The sequence below is a fragment of the Ursus americanus genome, chromosome 1, assembly GCF_024610735.1.
Source record: "Ursus americanus isolate L20-20 chromosome 1, mUrsAme1.1.p, whole genome shotgun sequence".
NCBI classification, from domain to species: Eukaryota; Metazoa; Chordata; class Mammalia; order Carnivora; family Ursidae; genus Ursus; species Ursus americanus.
The window spans coordinates 78088739-78108870 of record NC_142127.1 but is presented as its reverse complement, the minus strand read 5'-3'; the positions used below and the strand labels follow the sequence as shown (position 1 = coordinate 78108870).

Below are 20132 nucleotides of genomic sequence, written 5' to 3'. Positions count from 1 at the left end.
CACTCATATGTATTATACAGAGGCTTTGGAATATAAGTGTTTAGTACAGAGTTCAAGATTTCAGCTTAAGAATTTTTGGGATGGCTTTATGGAATTTTTCTGGGTCTCTTTTGCAAATGTTTCTTTACCCAACTCAAAACCTTTCTTGTAAAACATAATAAATTCTATGGATTATACTGATACATACTCTTTAAGAACTACCAATCTCTTATTTTTACACTCACTTAATAAAGTACATCTTATAATTTGTTACAGCAATCTATCTTGTTTCAAATCACTACAACCATTTTTGGGGATGGAGTTTAAAGGTTTATTTATACTTTATAAGATTCTCTTTTTTGAGACCTCAGAATAAACTCTTATGCTATCTTTATACATATTCTTTGGCTAGAAAGGCAGGTGATGAATGCTAAATTACTATCATAAAAATATTATCCCAGAAAAAAAGCATAAAAGATTTTGATTTTGTAGATTGTAATACATAAGCAGTTATAGAGAATTAAATCTATTTAATATAGACAAATATTACAAATTTTATACAGGCTATGTTTTACCATGCTCTTTTTAAAATTTTATCCATTATTATGAGATGGAAAGAAAAGCTTTTGAAAAAGGAAGCCTCATAGACTGTGTATTTTTACTTAATTTCAAAGGAGGGGGAACATTTGCATTCCACATACCTGATGGAATTCTGTAGAAATCTCTGTATATATACCCTTCGTGAAAGATAAACATAGCAAGTAGGGCTGGACACAATTATTTGAATACTTATCTCATAAAGTGAGATTTTACTAAGATGTGGAAATACACTATTAATGCCATTTGTTTAGTCCAAGTGCAGAGTAGGGTTCAGGGACCAGTGAGCAGGATATGTACACATTAATTTATGTTTTGGAGGCAGACTGAGAATGGAAAATTTAGAGAATGAGGTGGAGAGGATATTCTAACAGTGGAAAGAAAAGGGGATCCGCAGCTACTTGTGAAAAACAGACAAAAAATGAAATGCGGGGTAAAGGGAAAATACTTTAATTACACAAAGAAAAGCCGAAAGTTTCACTAAGATCAAAACAGCTGACTTTCATACAACGAAAACCAAAGCGGACAATCACAGAACATTAGGTCCAACAGCATTAATCAAGCTAAATGTCCTAAGATTCAACTGACAACGCTGATTCACATAATTCCCGGGACCGGCTGCTATGTATCTAAGATTTTAGGACAAAACTCGGGGTGAAGGTACAGAATAAAAGGTTAAAAGTGAGCCTGTCCTGAACAGTGACTCTATAGAAACTCCATGGCCAGGGGCTGCATTTGGCTCCATTCAGAAAAAAACACATGAAGCCTGAGGGCAGAATATAAGAGCGGCAGAGGGTTCCAGGTCCAATTCCTCACGTGAGGCAAACGGACAGCAGTTTTAACATTGAGATTATCAAACTCGGTCACAGGCTACTCATTTAGGTTAAGGGACAGACAGGGCTCAGGGCAGGTTGGGAGGCATCTCTTGTTTCGGAAGAAAATCATGATTAACTTAGGAAATTAGAGAGACAGTGTATCTTAATGGTGCCTTTGAGTCAGATATCTGAGTAAATCATTTAAACGAAGACCAAAAGTATTAGTTTCCTTATTTGGACAATGGAGAAATTAAGATAAATTCCTAATAGAACTGTTGGTTTAAAAACAATTAGAGGACATAACATGTACGTCATACACACAGTATCTGGTGTATACAAGAGGTTCGATAACAATCAGCTATTAGGATGATTATTAGAACTTTTTGAGGGAAAGAGTTTATGGATTGAAAGGAAATTATCTCAGACTTTCCATTTTTTTCTCAACTGATTTCCTCAGCGAGACTTTAAAAAATATCCTCAAGTACTGGAGGGTTGAGGAACATGATTTCTTCATGGTGAGACTTTTGCCATAGAGCAGATGATGGGTGATAAATGGATAGAAGGTGTTAGCCGGGGCTCTTCAGGCACTAATGCGCAGGTCTGTCATATGGAACAGTGTGAGAGACGGACCGACGAGAGACCTCCCAGAAGAGTCTGTTGATGGCATGGAAGTATGCCTGATCGTGATGTTTTGTTGATGCAAATATACTGAGTAAAAACCTAACAAAAATTGTGTTGTTGATGGTGGTAGGAGTCATTTAATATACCTGAATTCAATGTGTATTAATTGAGTAGTTCCAATGAGGAAGTTCTGCAAGGAAAACACAGAGGCCAATGTCTGAGGAGTTCACAATCTAGGGGGCAGGTTAAGACAGGTAACAGAGAATAATACCAAGCAATGGAATGGTAGTAGTAACTGTAGTATTTTTTCAATGATTATAAGCAATTATTTGGGAGGCAGGGTGTTAATAGCCTTCTAGCACTATACCATGTACTCTTACCAGAAGTATAAAGTAAACATATCAGACCCATTTTACAGATAAGTAAACCATGCCTAGAAAGGTAAAATAATTTGTCAAACCTCACACCATTTCTCCAAGGTAGAGTCAGGACTCACACTGGAATTTATTGTATCCTAGAGCAGGAGTTTTAAGCTACTTTCACGAGTTTCAAAGTCGAGGCACTTCCTGATGAGGCTCAGAGGAAATGAGTACAGGATCAGGAAGGGAAGCTGGGATCGGGAAAAACTTCCTGAAGGAGGATTTTAGATGAAAGTGAGAAGGGCAAATGGATCTTCAATCAGAAAAAGTAGGCAAGGGGGCATACAGAGAAAAGAACAAAGTCTGCACCGAGAGACTGAACCAGGATGCTTTGTGGGTACAGAGAATGGCTGTGATATTAAAGAAGGTAGCGAGCAGGGAGAAAGGAAGGGAAAGATGGGGGGGTATTTCGAAGAGTAGGTTGAACCATCAGCTTGAGATCAAACCTCAGAGTGATATGTCAAATTCCACGCAGGAAAAAAAAAAAAAAGCACACTTAGTTTTTGTAGAAAATGGAGTCATTAAAGGTGTTGGCACTAAGGAGTGGGGTGATAAATGCTGCGGTTTAGAAATATTTATCTGGCAGTGATAGCTGGGATCGATTAGAAAAGACTAAGACAAGATAGAGACTGATCCCTGAGACAGGAATTAGTAAATTATTGCAATAATTGGAGAGGTAATAGGGCTAGAGCAATAATTACAGGAATAAAGCATGAATACCTGGGGAAAGGTTTATGGGATTTTTTTTTTTTTGACATGGACTCTCCCAATAGTTTGCTAAATGAATGGATATCAAAGGCAAAAAAGGATAAAACTTCATGGCCGTTTTAAGCGTGGGAGAAGAGGTAAGTCCGGAGGAGGCTAATTTGGAGATGTGTCAAGGAATAGGCTGAGGTCAGGAATGAAGTTGAACTTGGGGATGAGGTGAAGGTCTTTTGCATGTATTGCTTGCGGTTGAAATAGAAGCTTTAGAGTGACTAGGTGACTCAGTCACTTAAGCATCTAATCTTGATTTCAGCTTAAGTCATGATGATCTCAGGGTTGTGAGATCAAGCCCCTCATGGGGCTCCATGCTGGGAGTAGAGCCTCCTTAAGATTATCTTTCTCCCTCTACACCTCCTGTTGCCCTACTCCCTTTCAAGAAAGAAAGGAAAGGAAAGGAAAAAAGGAAGGAAGGAAGGAAGGAAGGAAGGAAGGAAGGAAGGAAGAAAAAGAAAGAAAGAAAGAAAGAAAGAAAGAAAGAAAGAAAGAAAGAAAGAAAGAAAGAAAGGAAGGAAGAAGAAAAGCTTAAAGTGTAGTTAAAAAATAAAAATAAAAAAACACCCAATAGAAACCTCTTGCTTCATCATCTTAAGATCAAGGTAAATTGAGTAGTGCTTCATAAGCGCTTCATAAGAGATGCATATTGTAAGAATATTTGGAGAACCCCCTCTTATGGTTATTTTTCTTTAAATAAAAAAGTGTTAATACTGGGTAAGCAGCTAATAGGTATGCTTATGATTTATGGAGCAATGCGTGTTAACCATTCCCTGATCAAATATGCTGCTAGTATGTTCCAAGACCCATATGACATGTCGGGAATCCTTCAGAGGATTCATAGTCTTATATGGCAGAATGACAGAATAAGCTGTGGTGTGTGTGCTAATCACAACTGCAGTAGCAACTAATACTTATCCAACCGTTCATTTAGTATTGTGCTAAGCACATCTGCCTGTGATAAATCTCATTTAATCTTCACAATAATCTGTGTGATCATGATACCCATTTTCCATACTAAAAAAATTAAAGAGGTTAAATAATTAGTCTAAGGTTACATAGGTAGTGTTCAAACCCAGGATTTAACAAAATTCAATTGGAATGAAGGAATGGTTTGTTGAATGCTGTGGTTTAAGAAATTTTTATCTAGCAGTGAGTGATACATGAGATCAATTAGGATAATGAGATCGGTATTTAAGAGAAGAGACAGTAGGTTACTACAATAGTCTGAGTGGTAATGAAGGCTTGAGCAATGACTATGGGGATTTAAATATAGGAATAGGTTCAAAACATTTTGAGATGGACCCTGGAAATAATCTGCTGAGCTTCTATGCCACCTACATTGAAGTGAGTCCTAAGTGCTATTCTTGGGCCAACCTCTGTGGGATAGCACGCCCTCCTTGCCCCAGGAGAATGATGGCCACGTAACTCAGCTCTAAGTGGCTTCCTAATTCCTCTTCCTTTGTTTCTTCATCACCCCGTGACAGCTAGAACCCAAGTGTTTTCCTGGAATTGTGATCACCAAGCTTCCTGCTGCTAGCTGTGCATGCCATACTGTGAAGACCCTTCTCATCCTCCCCGTACCTGAGAGCTTGCAAGTGCTGGGAGTCCGCACTTACTCTACTTTCTGAACTTGGCCCCAACCTGATTTCAGCTAATTTTTCCAAACTGGTGCTCACCACGTGAAGTTCCTTAGCATGAAATCAAACACCAAGGACTAAGGGAAGGTGTACACAACAGGAAACATGGGAGTCGAAGGATTTGGAGACAAGAGTAGTGGATGCAGACTGGTTTTCTACAAGTTACTTAATTGCTCTGAATTGCAATTCGTTAGCCCATTAAATGTGATGATAAAACTCTTGCAAAAATTATACATGTATACACATATATTTTAATTAAAGGATTTTTTTTAACTCCTATACTCCATTCCTTTCAATTCTTTGTACCTGGAGAAAGTATAGTTAATTCGTTCATGTAGCCATAAATCAAACGATGGTTCACTCTGTGACATCTCTCCACATAACATTTAGCCAAGATGCTAGCAAACTTTTCAAAAAGCTAACACTGAAAAAAAATGAAATTAAAGGCAAACAGAAGAAGGGTATTATATTCATTATGCCTACCTCCAAAAACAATCTTATCAAGCTTCTAAAAAGATAGTGCCCAGGAGATATTCTCTACCAAATTTTTAATATTGTGCATCTCATTCATCAAAGCAATAGAATCTAAAAAGAACACCTGTGTCATGTGGCTATAAAGCGTGTGAGGGAAGTCCACACAGTAAATCAATGTGATAAAGGATGACCACATTTTTTTTAAAAAGCTAATTCCATGCAAAATGCTCAGCAATGACTAGCAATTGCACCAAGTGAAAAGAAATGTTGAGTGAATGAATGAATGGACCATCAACCTTAGCAACCTCACCTCTGAGTGCTGAAGCCAGAAATCTACGAAACATAGAATTACTTTTCTAGTGCAAAATTTGAAGCAACTTCGAAAAAATGATGGTAAGAGTGGTGGTGGTGGTGGTAGTATCATCACCATCATCACCATCGTGGTGGTGGCCAACAGTGGCAACTCTCCCCATGGCTTACTCTGGCCCAGGCACTGTTCGAAGTGCTTTACATACATGAATTCATTTAATCTTCACACCAATCCTCTGAAGAAGGGTTTACTATTATTTCTGCTTTACAGACCAGAAACTAAGGCAAAGAAAGACGAATAACTTGCCTAAGCTCATTGAACCAGCAAGCAGCAAAACTAGGAACTGAACCTGTGGTAGCTAAGGCAGAACTGGAAATGAGTACAGAACGGAGTAAGAATTGGGGAAAAGGAGAGCAAATGACTTCATATAATGAGTGACTTACATTAAAACCATGAAATATCCTAGGTAATAGACTGGATTCATTTTATATATATTGAGTAAAAAATACTGCAAGATGGTTAAAACAGAATGCAGAGCGATATTCAAAGCGCTAATGTCAAAGTACAGCACTCAACCAAAATGAACTCGGAAAAGTCACTTTAAACTGTTGTTCAAAGAGAAAAAGGCAATTAAGAAATCCAGGTTGCAGAAGAGCTGAAAGACTTGGAGGCTCATTTATATATGTTTGTCAGGAAGTTCTTCTATCATAAAAGAAAATAAAAGAGTGACTAATTAATTTTACAGCTGGGACAGGTTTCACTCTACTCTTCTACCTACCCTGACCTTCCCTATAAAATAAAAACAACTACAAACTATTATAGAAACACTAACCTGTAATAACTAAAATAGTCTTATTCACATAAAGAGAATACCTCAATGCATCCTTGGTTTTCGGCGATGTCAGTGGTTCTGTCTGTACACCATTCATAACTTCTCCATCTTCTAAGTTCTGTGTGGAATCCTGTAGTCAAACAAACCCATAAGCATGTTGGATGCTATGCATATAGAACGGAAAATTTGAATAAGATGTCTCAACGTGAGACAGCAAGTGGTTTTACTCTCGATATTTATAGTATGCTCCAATTTCTTTGAAGCCTGGAAACAGGTGTTAATCTTTTCAGTGCTTTCAATGTTCTCTTCTCTCCTGTTTGGTTTCCGAAATACTCAAATGGGCCATTTACACAAGGCAATATGTTAAGAGCTTTGGAATACATCATTTAGCTTCCTGCTACTCAACCATAAGCTTTTGGGACTGAGTGTTTTAAATCAGCAAGGAAAGGGGGGACCAAAGGGAAGGTGCCACTGACAGGTGGTGATGTATTAGCTTTAATGTACTGTACTTGCTTGCACCCCCCCTGGTGACACTAAAAACATAAAGAAAGCAAAATCCATGAAAAAAAGTTGCCTGGCAAGGTCACTTCTGTCAAAAGTGTAACAGGACTACGGCAGGAAAAGAACTCTGGAGTTCTTACTCTGTCATAAGACTTTCTTATGATCTTCATTTCATTCTGAGAATGATCTTCAGCAGAGGGAAACTAAAATTAACCATTTAATTTCTAAAATGGTAAACACTCTTCCACTGCAGAGAGGTAAGAGGGCCAAAGGAGGCAAGCACTCCAACACAGTGGCCGCGTTGAGCTGGGTGTTACATAGAGAGAATGGATTCTAAAAGCAAGCTTGGTTTAGAATCTCATTTGTAAGGCATTTCTGTTAGGCTTTGGAACTGCACTTGAACAGAGGGATTCTGCAGATATACACCACTCTTCAGAAGCAAAGTCATAAACCATGTTACTTGTGGACTTAGGTTTCACGGAGTCAACAAACCACATGGAGAAACACCCATTGTCAACCACCACACCTGTAAACAGAGCATTCATGGATCTGAAAGCATGATCGCAACAACCAAAAAAGACAGTATATCAGTTAAGAGTTTGGGCATAAAGGAACTAGGCTAAAATCTTGGAGAAAACAAGGTGTGGAGTCTGTCAGTGTGAAATGATTACAATAATGTGCTTCACTTTTAGACAGAGTAGCAACATTTCACATAGCGGTTCTGGGTTTTGTGAAGGACTTGGTCTACACTAGATTTCTTTTTTAAAAAATTTGTTTGTGCCCTTTCAGGGGGATAAAGAAAGGGAAGAAAATCTAAAAGGGTCAAAGAACACGTTTAAGTTTAAGGCACCAAATCTTAAAAGATGAATGTCTTTGAAAGCTTTCAAACATTCCTACTATTATGAAGGGCTTGATCTAGGCTTCCAGAGAAAAGAGACAGGGCGGGGCAGCTTACAAAAATACTTAGGTAGATAATTTAACAAAATACTTCAACTCGTGACTATAGCACATGTCAGAACATTTGCACTTTCTTCCCTGTCTTACACAAGCGAGAGTTCTAGGAAGGGTAAGGGCATGTCTGGTCCTCTCTTAATACCCAACACACAGAGCTCATTTAGTGAATGTTAATGAATGCGTGAGCAGAACGGCACTGTATTAGTTTCCTAATGCTGTGTAATAAATTACCCCCAAATTAAATGGATTAAAAAAGCCTATTGTCTCTCAGAGTTTTTGTGAGTCAAATATTTAGAAGTGGCTTAGACGGGCGAGATCTGGGGTAGAATCTCTCACGAGGTGGTAACATCTCAAGATGTCAACAAGGCAGCAGCTTCAGTCATCGACAGGCAGGACTGGGGTTTTAAGACCCACTATTTTTTTTCTTAAAAAATTGTATTATGATATAATTCACATAACATTACATTTACCCTTTTAAAAAGTACAATTCAATTTTAATTTATCCACAGAATTTTGGAATCACCACTAATTTTAGAACAATTTCAAAATCCCAAAAAGAGACCCCCACACCCATTAGCCATCGTTCCCATTCTGTCTGCCCACCCTACCCATTCCCCCACCACTGCCCGCAATCATTGATTTACTTTTTGTATCTAAGAATTTGCGTTTTGTGGACATTTTATACAAATGGAATCATAAGATAGTGGCTGTTACCACCGAGCACGAGGTTCTCAAGGCTCATTCATGTTGTAGTATGTATCAGTAGTTCATTGAATTTTATGGCGAAATAATATTCCCTCATGTGGGTAGACCACATTTTGTTTACTTATTCATCACTTGATGGGCATTTGGGTTTTTTCCACTTTTTCTAATTATAAATAATGTTGCTACGAACATTTGAATTAATGTTCAATTGTGAGATAAATGCTGCTAAGAAGGACAAGGTCTTGTGGGCATATGTTTTCATTTCTCTCTGATATCTACCTAGGGGTGGAATTGGTGGGCCATATGGGAACTCTGTATAACATTTTGAGGAACTGCTATATTTCCAAAGTGTTGCACAATTTTACATTCCCATCAGCAATATATGAAGGTACCAATTTCTCTGAATCCTCGCTTTATTGCAGTCTTAATTTTCCCTTTTTTAAATTTTAGCCATCATGGTGTGTGTGAAGAGATTTTAATTTGCATGTCCCCAGTGACTAAGGATTTGCGTTTCTAGAATGACTAACGATGCTGAGGATCCTCTCATGTGATTACTGGACATTCGTAGATCTTCTTTGAAGAAATACCTAATTATTTGTGTTTTTTTATTGTTGAATTGTAAGAGTTCCTTAAATATTCTGTATACAGATTCCTTAGACACACGATTTGCAAATATTTCCTCCCTTTCTGTGGGAGACACTTCTTGAAATTTCTCCATGTGCCCTTTGAAGCACAAAAATTCTTAATTTTAATGAAGTTCAATTTATTTTTTTTCTTTTGTGTTAGTGCTTTCTGTGTTGTATGAAAAAAACATTGCCTAATACAAGGTCACGAAGATTTACTCTATATTCTTCTAAATGTTTTATAATGTTAGCCGTTATATTTAGGCATAAAACTATTTTGAGTTAGTGTTTGTACATAGTATGACTGCACCATTTGTCATCAAGACTATCTTTGCCCAATGAGTTGTCTTAACACCCTTATCAAAACTCCATTGACCAGAAATATAAGGGTTCATTTCTGGACTCTCAACTGTATTCCATTGATCGACATAGGTACCCTCATGCTAGTACTACACGGTCTTGATTATTTAGTTTTGTATGAAGTTTTGAAATCAGGAAATGAGAATTCTCCACATTTGTTCTTTTCCAAGTTTGTTTTGGCTCTTCTGAGTCCCTTGCATTTTCATACAAATTTTAGAATCAGAACATCAAGTTCTGCGAGGAAAAAAAAAAAAGCCAGCTGGATTTTGGTAAGAATCACATCGAATCGGACATCAGTTTAGAGAGTATTAGCATCCTAACAATATAAAGGCTTTGCATCGTGAACAGTTAAGAGTGGCTATTAATTGAAATAAAAATTCTTTTTGGTTCTGTAATTCTTCATGGATATATATCTTCAGAGTGTCAAAGAAAAAAACTGGGATATATGTTATAAAATGTTAACTATTTTTTGCCTCTTTGCTTCCTCCTCCAAGTGGAATTTTCTTGTTGATCCCTTGCTAAGATAAGAAAATAGCACACTTTCTGGTTCAAATCAACATTCTACAAGGTTAAAATAACTTTTTTTCTAGTTCCAGTTAGACTGCTAAGTAAAGGTTCTATTTATGTCAACAACATACTTAATGCTCTAAGTATATGGAAATGTCAATTAGAATTTGAAAGCAATATTGGGCCAATTGCAATGTGATACAGTGCTCAAGGGTAATTCTGAACTGACTATGGTTTTATAGCAATCATGTCAATAACTACAGACTTAAAAAAGAACACACACACGTTCACAGACTTCTACGTCTAAGACAAGAGTTCCAGTATTTTAAAAGGAGCAATGAAAAGTCTTTGCCTTGCCACAGCTATCGAAAAGGGCAGGGACTAGAGTTTATCATCTCAACTAATGGGCAGTGTGTGTCACTTGCCAAAATCATTCCTACATATTGCAATAACAGAATTCTTTGCTATTCTCTAGAGACGGGGCACGCAGACAGATGCCCAAGGCATCCTGCAAGGACACAAAGCCAGTTCTAAATTGACTCCAACAACACGGGAACAGTGTAGTGCTTTCAGACTTAGAGACAACAGCAACTTCATTCTGGACAGGGTCCATAAAAATCACTTTTTCTGAAAATTACAAGATACCTGACAAGCAATAATTTAGGGGCACTTAGGCTCTTCCCTCACTAAATTACATGGTGAAGAGTCACAAAATCACATGTACCTAAAAATGAATTTTTTTTCCTCCCTCATAGTTTATTTAAATAACTTTGAGAACAATCTGTGAAATCTGACTTTTTAGTTGGGAGGTAAAGGGGCAAGAATAATCTGACAATGAAGAGCTAGAGGTATAAACAAATGGTGTGGAACAGACACGCTCTTCTTCAACCTTAGACTTGAGAAATAGTAATTACGTGATTTCAAGTCCCCAAACTTGCCTCTAAAAAAGTCGATGGTTTGGAAAGCTCCGCACTTAATTGTATTAATAAAACCATTATAATTTCTATTTTTAATGTTCGCTTAAAATAGATGCGATCCACTGCATAGAATATGAAGATCTCAAGCAACTTCAAACTTTCTTTTGTCTCCTCCTTTTACCCACATTACAATTCTTTCCTCTCTGATAAAGTTCAGCAGGAGGTGGTATCTGGCCAACCTAGCAGAGGCCTTGAAGAAGCTTGTCCTTTCTCTCTTTTATCAGAGCAGGGAACATATCATATGTGGCTCTCACAACAGACAAGTTTAATTACTACAATTTTTCAAAAGTGAACATTTTTAGCAACACTTTTCAGGATCATGGGAGCATTTCTGACAGCCAGAATGAGTTGGATTTAAACATCACTGCACTATTTTTAGCCTTAAAATCAACACTTACATAAATATTCCCAAACCAATTAGCAGCAGCTGGAAAGTAAAGGTGTTTACATTTAGTTAGCACCAGCGCTAACAACTTCAAGGGCTCAAAGGCTGCAGGAAAGGGGCGCAGCACCAGGCAGGGCACTCCTCCCCGGGGGGAGCATGGTGTTGGCACCAGGCTATCATCTCATATTCCAGTTGGTATAAGTCACTGATTTCACACAGGAGAGCGTACATGTCACGTAGCCTCACTAAGTTACACGTCTCCAAATAAACTTAACGCTCTTGATAAAACTTTTTTGGAAGAAAATGCTACCCAAATTCTCATTGCTTTTCCCGAGCCGACCACAGCGCTAAAACAATACTAAAAACAGGCTTACAGCTCCGTTTTTCATCTCTCAGATGAGAACTAAAATAGATGTCCTGTTATCAACAGATGTCTCTGCCGTATAGGTGAAAATATATGGCTTTGATGTTTTCCCCCTCAGTGCTCTTTAGCCACATTTGAAACCACTTGGCCACGAAATTTTAACGGCAATTGAGTGATGTTTCAAAGCTCAGGTGCATATTATAACAATATTTGCATTCTAAAAAGCCAACTGCAAGTTTCTTTTGAAATGCACATGAGGTTTTAGAATGGGTGTAATAGAAAAATTATACAGAGAAGATTTGAACGTCAGGTTACGTGCCCGATGCTCATACATAAACATAATGTAAATTGTAAAATTAAAATTCTGGGCATAATTTCAGAATCTTTGTTTTTACATTTTAGAACAAGAATATCTGTGCTAAGTAAAAACAAGTTGTATTTGATAAGCACACATATGAAATGATCATGCATTTTGGTAGTCAAGCACTGTTATTCAAGCTTGACCTAATACATACTCTTTGTGCCTTGGGCAACACCTTACCGTGGGAAATCACGGCTGCATAGACACCACCTCAAAAGGTTTCAGTTCTAGCAATTTAACATGCCCATAATTCATTTCATGTATTTTTTCATATTTTTATTTATAAATATATATATTAGATTGTGTGTCCACAGGTCTAGAAATTGGCAAGAAAATTGGAGACTTGAAAAGCGCTAAATTTCAAGTTTCTTAAGAATAAGGACAATTTTAACAGAGATCCTCAAATTTTAGCATATATCAGAATCACCTGGAGCCTTGTGAAAACAGATTATTGGGGCCCATCTGAGGTTCTGACCCACTAGATCTAGGGTAAGCCCTGTGAATTTGCACTTCTAATAAGCTCCTGCTGCTTCCAGTCAAGGAACCACACTCTGAGAAACACCGCCCTGTAGCAACTAGCGCAGATCTTCAGAAATCCTTAGCAATGTTAATTAAGCGCTGGGAAGAATGGTGCTGACGAGCCAGCCCGCTCATTTTATAGCTAAGAAAACTGAGACCCAGAACGGTGAGGTGACTACCCATTTTTACTGATTGCGAAAGCAACGAAGCCAGAATCCAGGATTCCTGATTTTCGGTTCAGTGCTCTGAGTATCAAGGTAATAGCTACGGACTTAATGAATGCTGACCTTGTCATTCATTTTATCGATCTTGTTTTCTTTCAATGACATTAACAGTCTAATAATGTCTTGAGTATATTTTCTTTCTTTCAAAGATCTCAAAATATTTCATATATAACTAGATGCATATTCATGACAATCCTAAATGATTTCTTGGCATTCCTATCTTAATTTTAGGCATGGACATATCCAAAACCAAAAGGATTAATGTCTTGTTCAAGGTGAAACTGAGGGTCAAAGAACGAACCAAACTTAGGGCCTACGTCTCCTGAGATTTAGGTCTGCACGCAAGCACGTTAAATATATTTACATTGTAATGTCTCTCAGTTACAGATTTTATGCAAATAGAATAAAGAAACAACATCCTATCATGAAACATTAAAAAATGATTTACATGAAAAACTATCAAGTGTTTCATTATTCTGAAGATTGAGGTCTAATAATTCCATTTTAAAAATAAAAATTTATTTTGGCAGAATACAATGAATTAGATCATAAATAATGAGTCCCCAAACCTTGGCTGTGAGGTGTTTGTGCACACACGCTGCAAAGCCACGAGTAAGTTACGGGAATAGACATGGGATAAGACTGGGCTGGATTTAAATAATTCTGAACTTTGTTAAATACGCCACAAGTCAGCAATCTCCCAGTGGACTGTCTCCCAGAGATTATACAGTTACGCGTGACGTGCTGCCCAGGTTAAACCCCACCAACACCACAGAGCTGGCTACACCTTCTCTTTATCTGGTCTGTGTCCAACAGGTATTGCAGGGTTTTAATAGGTTCAATAAAAATAAATTTTAAAGGGGGAAAACCAAGGTATTGTAGTAAAATTAAGCTCTGGTCTAAGACAAAGGAAAAAGGTGCAAAAGAAGTTCTCTTGTTGCTTTGCCTAGTGACCGGACGCCTCATCTCCTGGCTCTCACTTTCATTATCTGTAACATGGAGACAAGATTTCTATTTCCATTCCAGATCTAAAATGTCCCAGTACTTGGCGAAGGTACACTACATAGTAAGGCAGGCTCGCCCCCGCTGAAGAAACATACTTATAAAAATTCTCCAAGAGATCAATTAAGAGGTGATTATTCATTTGAACAAATGCTTTTTTGGAAAGCTTTTCCTGAGAAGCAAATTCTTACTGAAATATATAATTTTATACTTTCTTCACATACAGATTCTAAACAACTCTCGAGGAACAAATCTATGGCAGGAGGGAAAGCATACTTAAAATAAAACCCTCCCGTCTCTACCTCATTATCTTGTTATTTTCTATGCTCTTTTCTTGGATATTTCCTTCCCTTCTTATTGTTAATTAGTACAGTTAGAATTCATTGTTATGATTTCCCAGTATTCTGAGTTAGGTTTGAGAAGACAAATGAAATTTTTTTTTAGTGATTTTTTTTTTCTTTAACGTAGACCCTTTACACATTCTACCCGCTGGAGTTTTTTGTTTGTTTTTTGCTTATGTGTTTCTGGTAGGAATTTATAAAGTGGCCCCGACTAAACCTGATACCAGGGAGTTAAAACCCAGGATGAATTTAAAGGGGGGAGGGGGCAAATTCTGTTTTGTCTGTGAGGTCTGAGTGGAATAGACACGTTGGCCAATCTCATCGGGGTATCAAAGGAAAACCACCACTGATGTGAGGGTCAGAGTGTCACAAGCTTCTATCTTTCCGCAGAAGACCAACACCAATGGGTCGCTGCTTCCCAAGCAAACACCTTCAGTGAAAGGCTGCTTTAAAATCCTTAGAAATGTGGAAGTTCAGAAGTTCAACAAGGCGATCCTGCAACCCTTACTTTAATGTCCACTGTTTCTTACACTCAACACATTTCAAAAAGTGCTGAAATGGAAAGGGGAAAACACATGTATTTTTTTTCCAGTACAACACTGACACAGACATATTTATAATGACCGCTTGGATTTATAATTAGATTCTTGCCCCCACCCAGTTACAGCTGATTTTCCCTAGTTTTCTGTATTATTAACCACTTCAAAACCGCTGGAGCCTAATGCTGCGGCACAAGACCACACCGTGTATTCCTGAAGGGTGACGATATTGAACAATACGGCACATGCCCCCATCATAAAACATACGCTCAAAGGTACTGTAAACATCTGCTGCTCTTCCATTTAATCTATTCAAACTGTACCATCTTCTCAAATATTTAGAATACAGGACTGCCAAATTGGACAGTTTGTTGGCACTGCGGCCTCACGTGTGTCTACAAACCATCGCCCAAAGCTGGTAAATATAAAAAGACTTGAGGAAGTTGGGATGATTCAGCAATTACAAAAAATTTCTAGCTTAATCGTTTTCATTTTGCTGGCTGAAATATATTTCAATCAAGTTTGACTCAGGTAAATGTACCACGGGCATTTAAGCAAAGTTATACAACTTTCAGGTTTGGCTGGGAGAGAGTATAAAGATAAAAGGACACGTTATTAAAGGAATACTTTGCATTTGCCCGAGCATTTCGCTCTGGCTGGCACAGGCACGCTCCCCTGCTGGGCTTCACTATGAAAATCTTCACCTATGAAAATGGGATGCAGAAAATTTTGAGTCCATGGACCAAGTCCATAAAGACTTGTTTTAGGAAGGGGGAAAAAAAAAAGCACAGGGAATTATGTGTATGCTCTGTTTAGCAGAACCTTTCAAAAATATTTTCAAAATAAAGGAAGTCAAAAATCTATGTTGAAAAATCCTTTATAATGGTCAGATGGGAGCACCAAGTTTATAACCCATCTTCATTCATGAATAAGGCACATTCAAGGACTTTAAAAAACGCCTTTCTCATTGCCCTCATCCTGTAGGCATTTTACTCTCTTCTCATCCAGCCCCCAACTGCCCTCACCCTGCCATGTGCACTTGTATCTCTCCCATGACCTCCATCTGTCTTTCCACACAATCGTTTTGCCATTCACTTTGTCATTCTTGCCTTTCACTTCATGACACCTTTATTGGAAGCCTCTGGCTTCAAAAAAGCGATCTCGCTAGCTTATAAGACCAACTGAAAATAATCATTGGGGAAGGATCTTCTCTGACAACGTAAGGTGCACTTGAAGCAATCTTTGCCATGACATATGTGAAGACTGAAGAACAGCAGGAGAAGCAAAAGCACAGCACGGAGAAAAGAAGCAGGGCAAGGCTGAGCCAGCTGTGCTGTCTCGGGTGTTAACAGCATGTGGAAACAGCTTTAAGGAAAGTGCAGAGGTCTGAACCACAGAGAACAGCTGTAGTCAAGAGTCGCAGTCAGCAAAAGTATGCTTTTGTTTTGTTTTGTTTTGTTTTGTTTTTAGATACAGAGATACAATAGAGAGTTGGGGAGACTCAGCACTCAGAAGTGGCTAGAACTAGACCAGATCATATAAGGAAGCCACCACGCATTTCTGCTCAGACACAAATGTTCTCTACTTAAAACTGTCCAGTGCTTGCGCTGTGGGGGGAAGCTCCGCCCTATTAAGAAGATCTCATTGGTCTAGACGGCAGTAGCTAAAAGGTAAGCCTGTGAGGCAGTGGTTTTCTTCACTCATGTATCCCCAAAGCCTAGAACAATGCTTGGCATAGAGTAGATGCTCAACGGATGTTTAGACACACCAGCGGTGTAGACCACCACTGCTTGTCTGGCAAACATCCATCCCTCCTTCAACACCCTTTAACAGAATGGGCACTTCCTCCTTGAGCACTCCGCACAGATTTGGTCTGGCTCCTCAGGCCACGTCAGTGCCACACAGAAGTTCCATATGCGTTTCAGGGTAGGCAAGGATTCCTTTACAGGTCCGGCTCCCTCGCTTGGTTCTGACATCCTGGGGGTGGGGAATGTGTCTTTTCCATTTTTGTATACCTAGCACAGGCCTGAAATATGATAAATATTTCCCTTTAGAGGTGTTTACTGGATAAAGAAATCCTTTCCCTAGAAATCCTTTCCTTTATAGCCTCTTAGGTAACATTCGATTAAAAAAAAAAAAGTATGTATCTCAACACTGGTGAACCCTCTACGACATGCAGAGGATTACGTGAGACTCTATGGGGAGATTCAGAGATGAACACGACACTGTCTTTACATTCAAAGCTGCAAACTAGCTGGAACTGTTGCCAGAGGCAGCTCTGGCAAGAGAATTTAGAGCAGAATTGAAAGCTAATCTTTATTTATGGATTGAAATAATTGAAGAAAAAGAATGCACCGACTTGTACCTGGCTGGTTACGTTTCTTTATATATGCTTGTATATTTTATTTATTATAATGCAATTTAAAGTGACTTCCACTATTTATAAAATATTTCTAAACCAATATTTAAAACTATCTAAGTTCTACGGTCACTGGAAGCTTGAGTCTGTCAGGCTCTCACCAGCTGGGAAAGAAACCCTACCATGCTGACACTTCCACATCCGGAACCTCCAGACTGGAGAGTATTGATCATGGGGAAGGTGGGGACCTTCCACCTGAGGCTGGGCAGTGAGCGAGGCCCCACGACTACAGCAAAGCTCTCTGGAACTTTTAGTCAATATTCCCCTCTTCTTGCAGCTGTCTCACTTCTTTAGATCCAAATACAGATCAAGATGAAAAAAACCTCTTGGTTCAATTGTCTTTTTTCATTGTTCTTCCCTCCTTGGGCGCCTCCTTATCCATCAACAGTACATCACTTCTTAAATACCTCCAAACCCTCCTCCTCCTCCATTATTTTTAAGAATGCCCGAAACTCTTTCACAAGCTCAAGAACTTCAATTATCCTCTCTACCACCTAGATTTAAATGAAAACTGATTTTCCCCAATGAAGGGACTTCCTCAGCAACCCTCTGAAGTAGGACATGTCTATTTTCTTCATGCTCCCAACCCCCATCCTAGAGCTGCTTCTAGACTGAGATTCTGTTTCCTTCTTTATAACCTGTGGCGTCCTTCCTTGCCATTCCCTTCTCATTGCCTTCACCAATCTTTGCATTAGTCCTCTAGCATTTCCTCCAGTCCCATTATTTTAATTAACCTATTTATCTACTTCCCCCTACGCCTTATCTCTCGTTCTCATCCTGGTTGATTTCCACTTCCACAGTTTTCTTACACCTTCTACTTCTTGCTTCTGTATCAAAAACTATAACCAAAAGCAAAATCAAACACAGGAAGCCAAGGGAGGGGCTAACCTAAGTCCTTATTACTCACCAAGGAGATATTCTTGTGAATCAAAACATTAAATGATACATTAGCCAGGCTCGTAAACCCATGAGCAAAGCAGGATTCATTCAGTTCACACACACTTGTTGTGGGTCTCCATTGTGCCAGGCACTATGCTAAGTAGTGGGGATAAAAAACATATACTCTTCACCTTAATGAGCTCCTTTTGGGGAGAAACGGGCAGAGAGACTAGAGAGAAGATAGTAGCAACTGGTCTCACTAATATTCACCTGTGTATGCTCCCAAATTCAACTCAACTGACACCCAGTCAGATCCCAACTATAGTGCTATTCTTTCCGCAACCTCAACCTCTTTCTGCGTGTAACAGCTGTATAAGCAAATAGATAACAGAAATTAATTATTCTCCATTCAAAGCAGTATTTTTAGTTTTTCTTTTCTTTTCTTTTTTTTTGGGGGGGGGTCATAGTCTCACCTGCAAAACTAATAGTAATGGTTCATCTCCCAGCACAGACATATATGTGCACATACACACAGAACTGTCCATAAAATTTCAGGGCTTTCAATACTCCCCAATTTTGACAATGATCTCCAGGTCAAGATCTACTATTAACCTGTTAATCAAAGTCCATATTTGTGACAGAATCATGAGATTTGTCTTATAGAAATATTAGATGTTTTCACCTCTGTGAAAACTATCCTTAGATAGTTTGCTACACAGGACAGTATCTGAATAGGACAGGTGGTGGCTGTTGCAGGTAAAAGGCCTGAGTGGATTTGGAAGGGTATCACACTCATCTCACTGCTCATCTACTTTTCTGAGACTCTCTAGGGAGAGGAGAGGCACAGTACAGACAAACATCCCTTCAACATCTGTCAGCAAATGGTGCAATCTTTTTCTGAAGCCTCCTTGACAAGCTAAGTGATTCCTGCACATGAACTTCTCAGTGTGAGTGACTCACATCGTGCTATTGCAAAATTACGAATTATTACATGTTCTGGACCTTTGGCTTACATGTAGTATAAATGAAATTTCAAATGTTACATCTGTGAGTACTGAAGGTGTGATGTTCCTGACTACTGGTCCATTTGTGGCTATTCTGAGATTGACAGATTTTGGCCTCTAATGCTTAAATCTCTTTCAACCATGGCCCCCAGCAATTACTAGAATATGTGGCAAAGGTGTACTCTACAGATTTCTTTTTTTTTTTTTTTTAAGATTTTATTTATTTATTCGACTGAGATAGAGACAGCCAGCGAGAGAGGGAACCCAAGCAGGGGGAGTGGGAGAGGAAGAAGCAGGCTCATAGCGGAGGAGCCCGATGTGGGGCTCGATCCCATAACGCCGGGATCATGCCCTGAGCCGAAGGCAGACACTTAACTGCTGTGCCACCCAGGCGCCCCTAGATTTCTTAATTCACATTTTTAGAACTGCTTCTATTAGATAGTGATTTTTAATCCAAATGGCATGTCTGGATGAACCTTTGAATCCCGTCCAGATCTACCAAATGAGCATAGCTAGTGGGGCAATTCCATAGGACAAGAAATTTAAGCAGTGAAAACTGGTAGAGGATGAAACTGGAAGATTGTTTAGAATTCCTGATTCCTCTTACATAAGAGCTACAAACCAGCTTCATGACGAACTTCCCAGAATCACAGGGCCAACCTTCCACATAGCATGGGTATCACCGCCATTTCTCTACCACCTCCACTTTCATTAGGCTTCAAGAACACAGTAACTACACCCAGTAAAGGTTGTCTGATCGATGTCATATGAAATTCTCACGAAAGCTCACATGGCTTCAAACTGACAAAATTGGAAGAAAGCAAGCCTCGCCAGTCTACATTATGTTCCCTGCTTGAGTTTTATCACTGTACAGTGGACACTCATCTTTATAGAAATAAATCAGTAAACAAACCAATTCACCCATCCTGTTGTCTGTGAACCAGACTGCACCGCTATCCTCCCTCCCACAGAATTGTGGGCCAGTGCACTTTTTCATAATTACATACAGAAATAACATACTGCAA

At 38.8% G+C, this 20132-nt stretch overlaps 1 protein-coding gene across 6 annotated transcripts in view; it reads right to left on the bottom strand.

Annotated features, from left to right (window-relative positions):
• Positions 1 to 20132, bottom strand: part of PARD3B (par-3 family cell polarity regulator beta) — a 980330-nt gene that overhangs the window by 454585 nt on the left and 505613 nt on the right. For 5 of the 6 annotated variants that reach the window (XM_045806556.2, XM_045806555.2, XM_045806554.2 and 2 more), the window contains one exon: positions 6485 to 6573. The exons of the other annotated variant lie outside the window; for it this stretch is intronic. In XM_045806556.2, coding sequence (XP_045662512.2) covers positions 6485 to 6573 — 89 coding nt within the window. The remainder of the gene's footprint in view (positions 1 to 6484; positions 6574 to 20132) is intronic. 6 annotated transcript variants of the gene reach the window in all.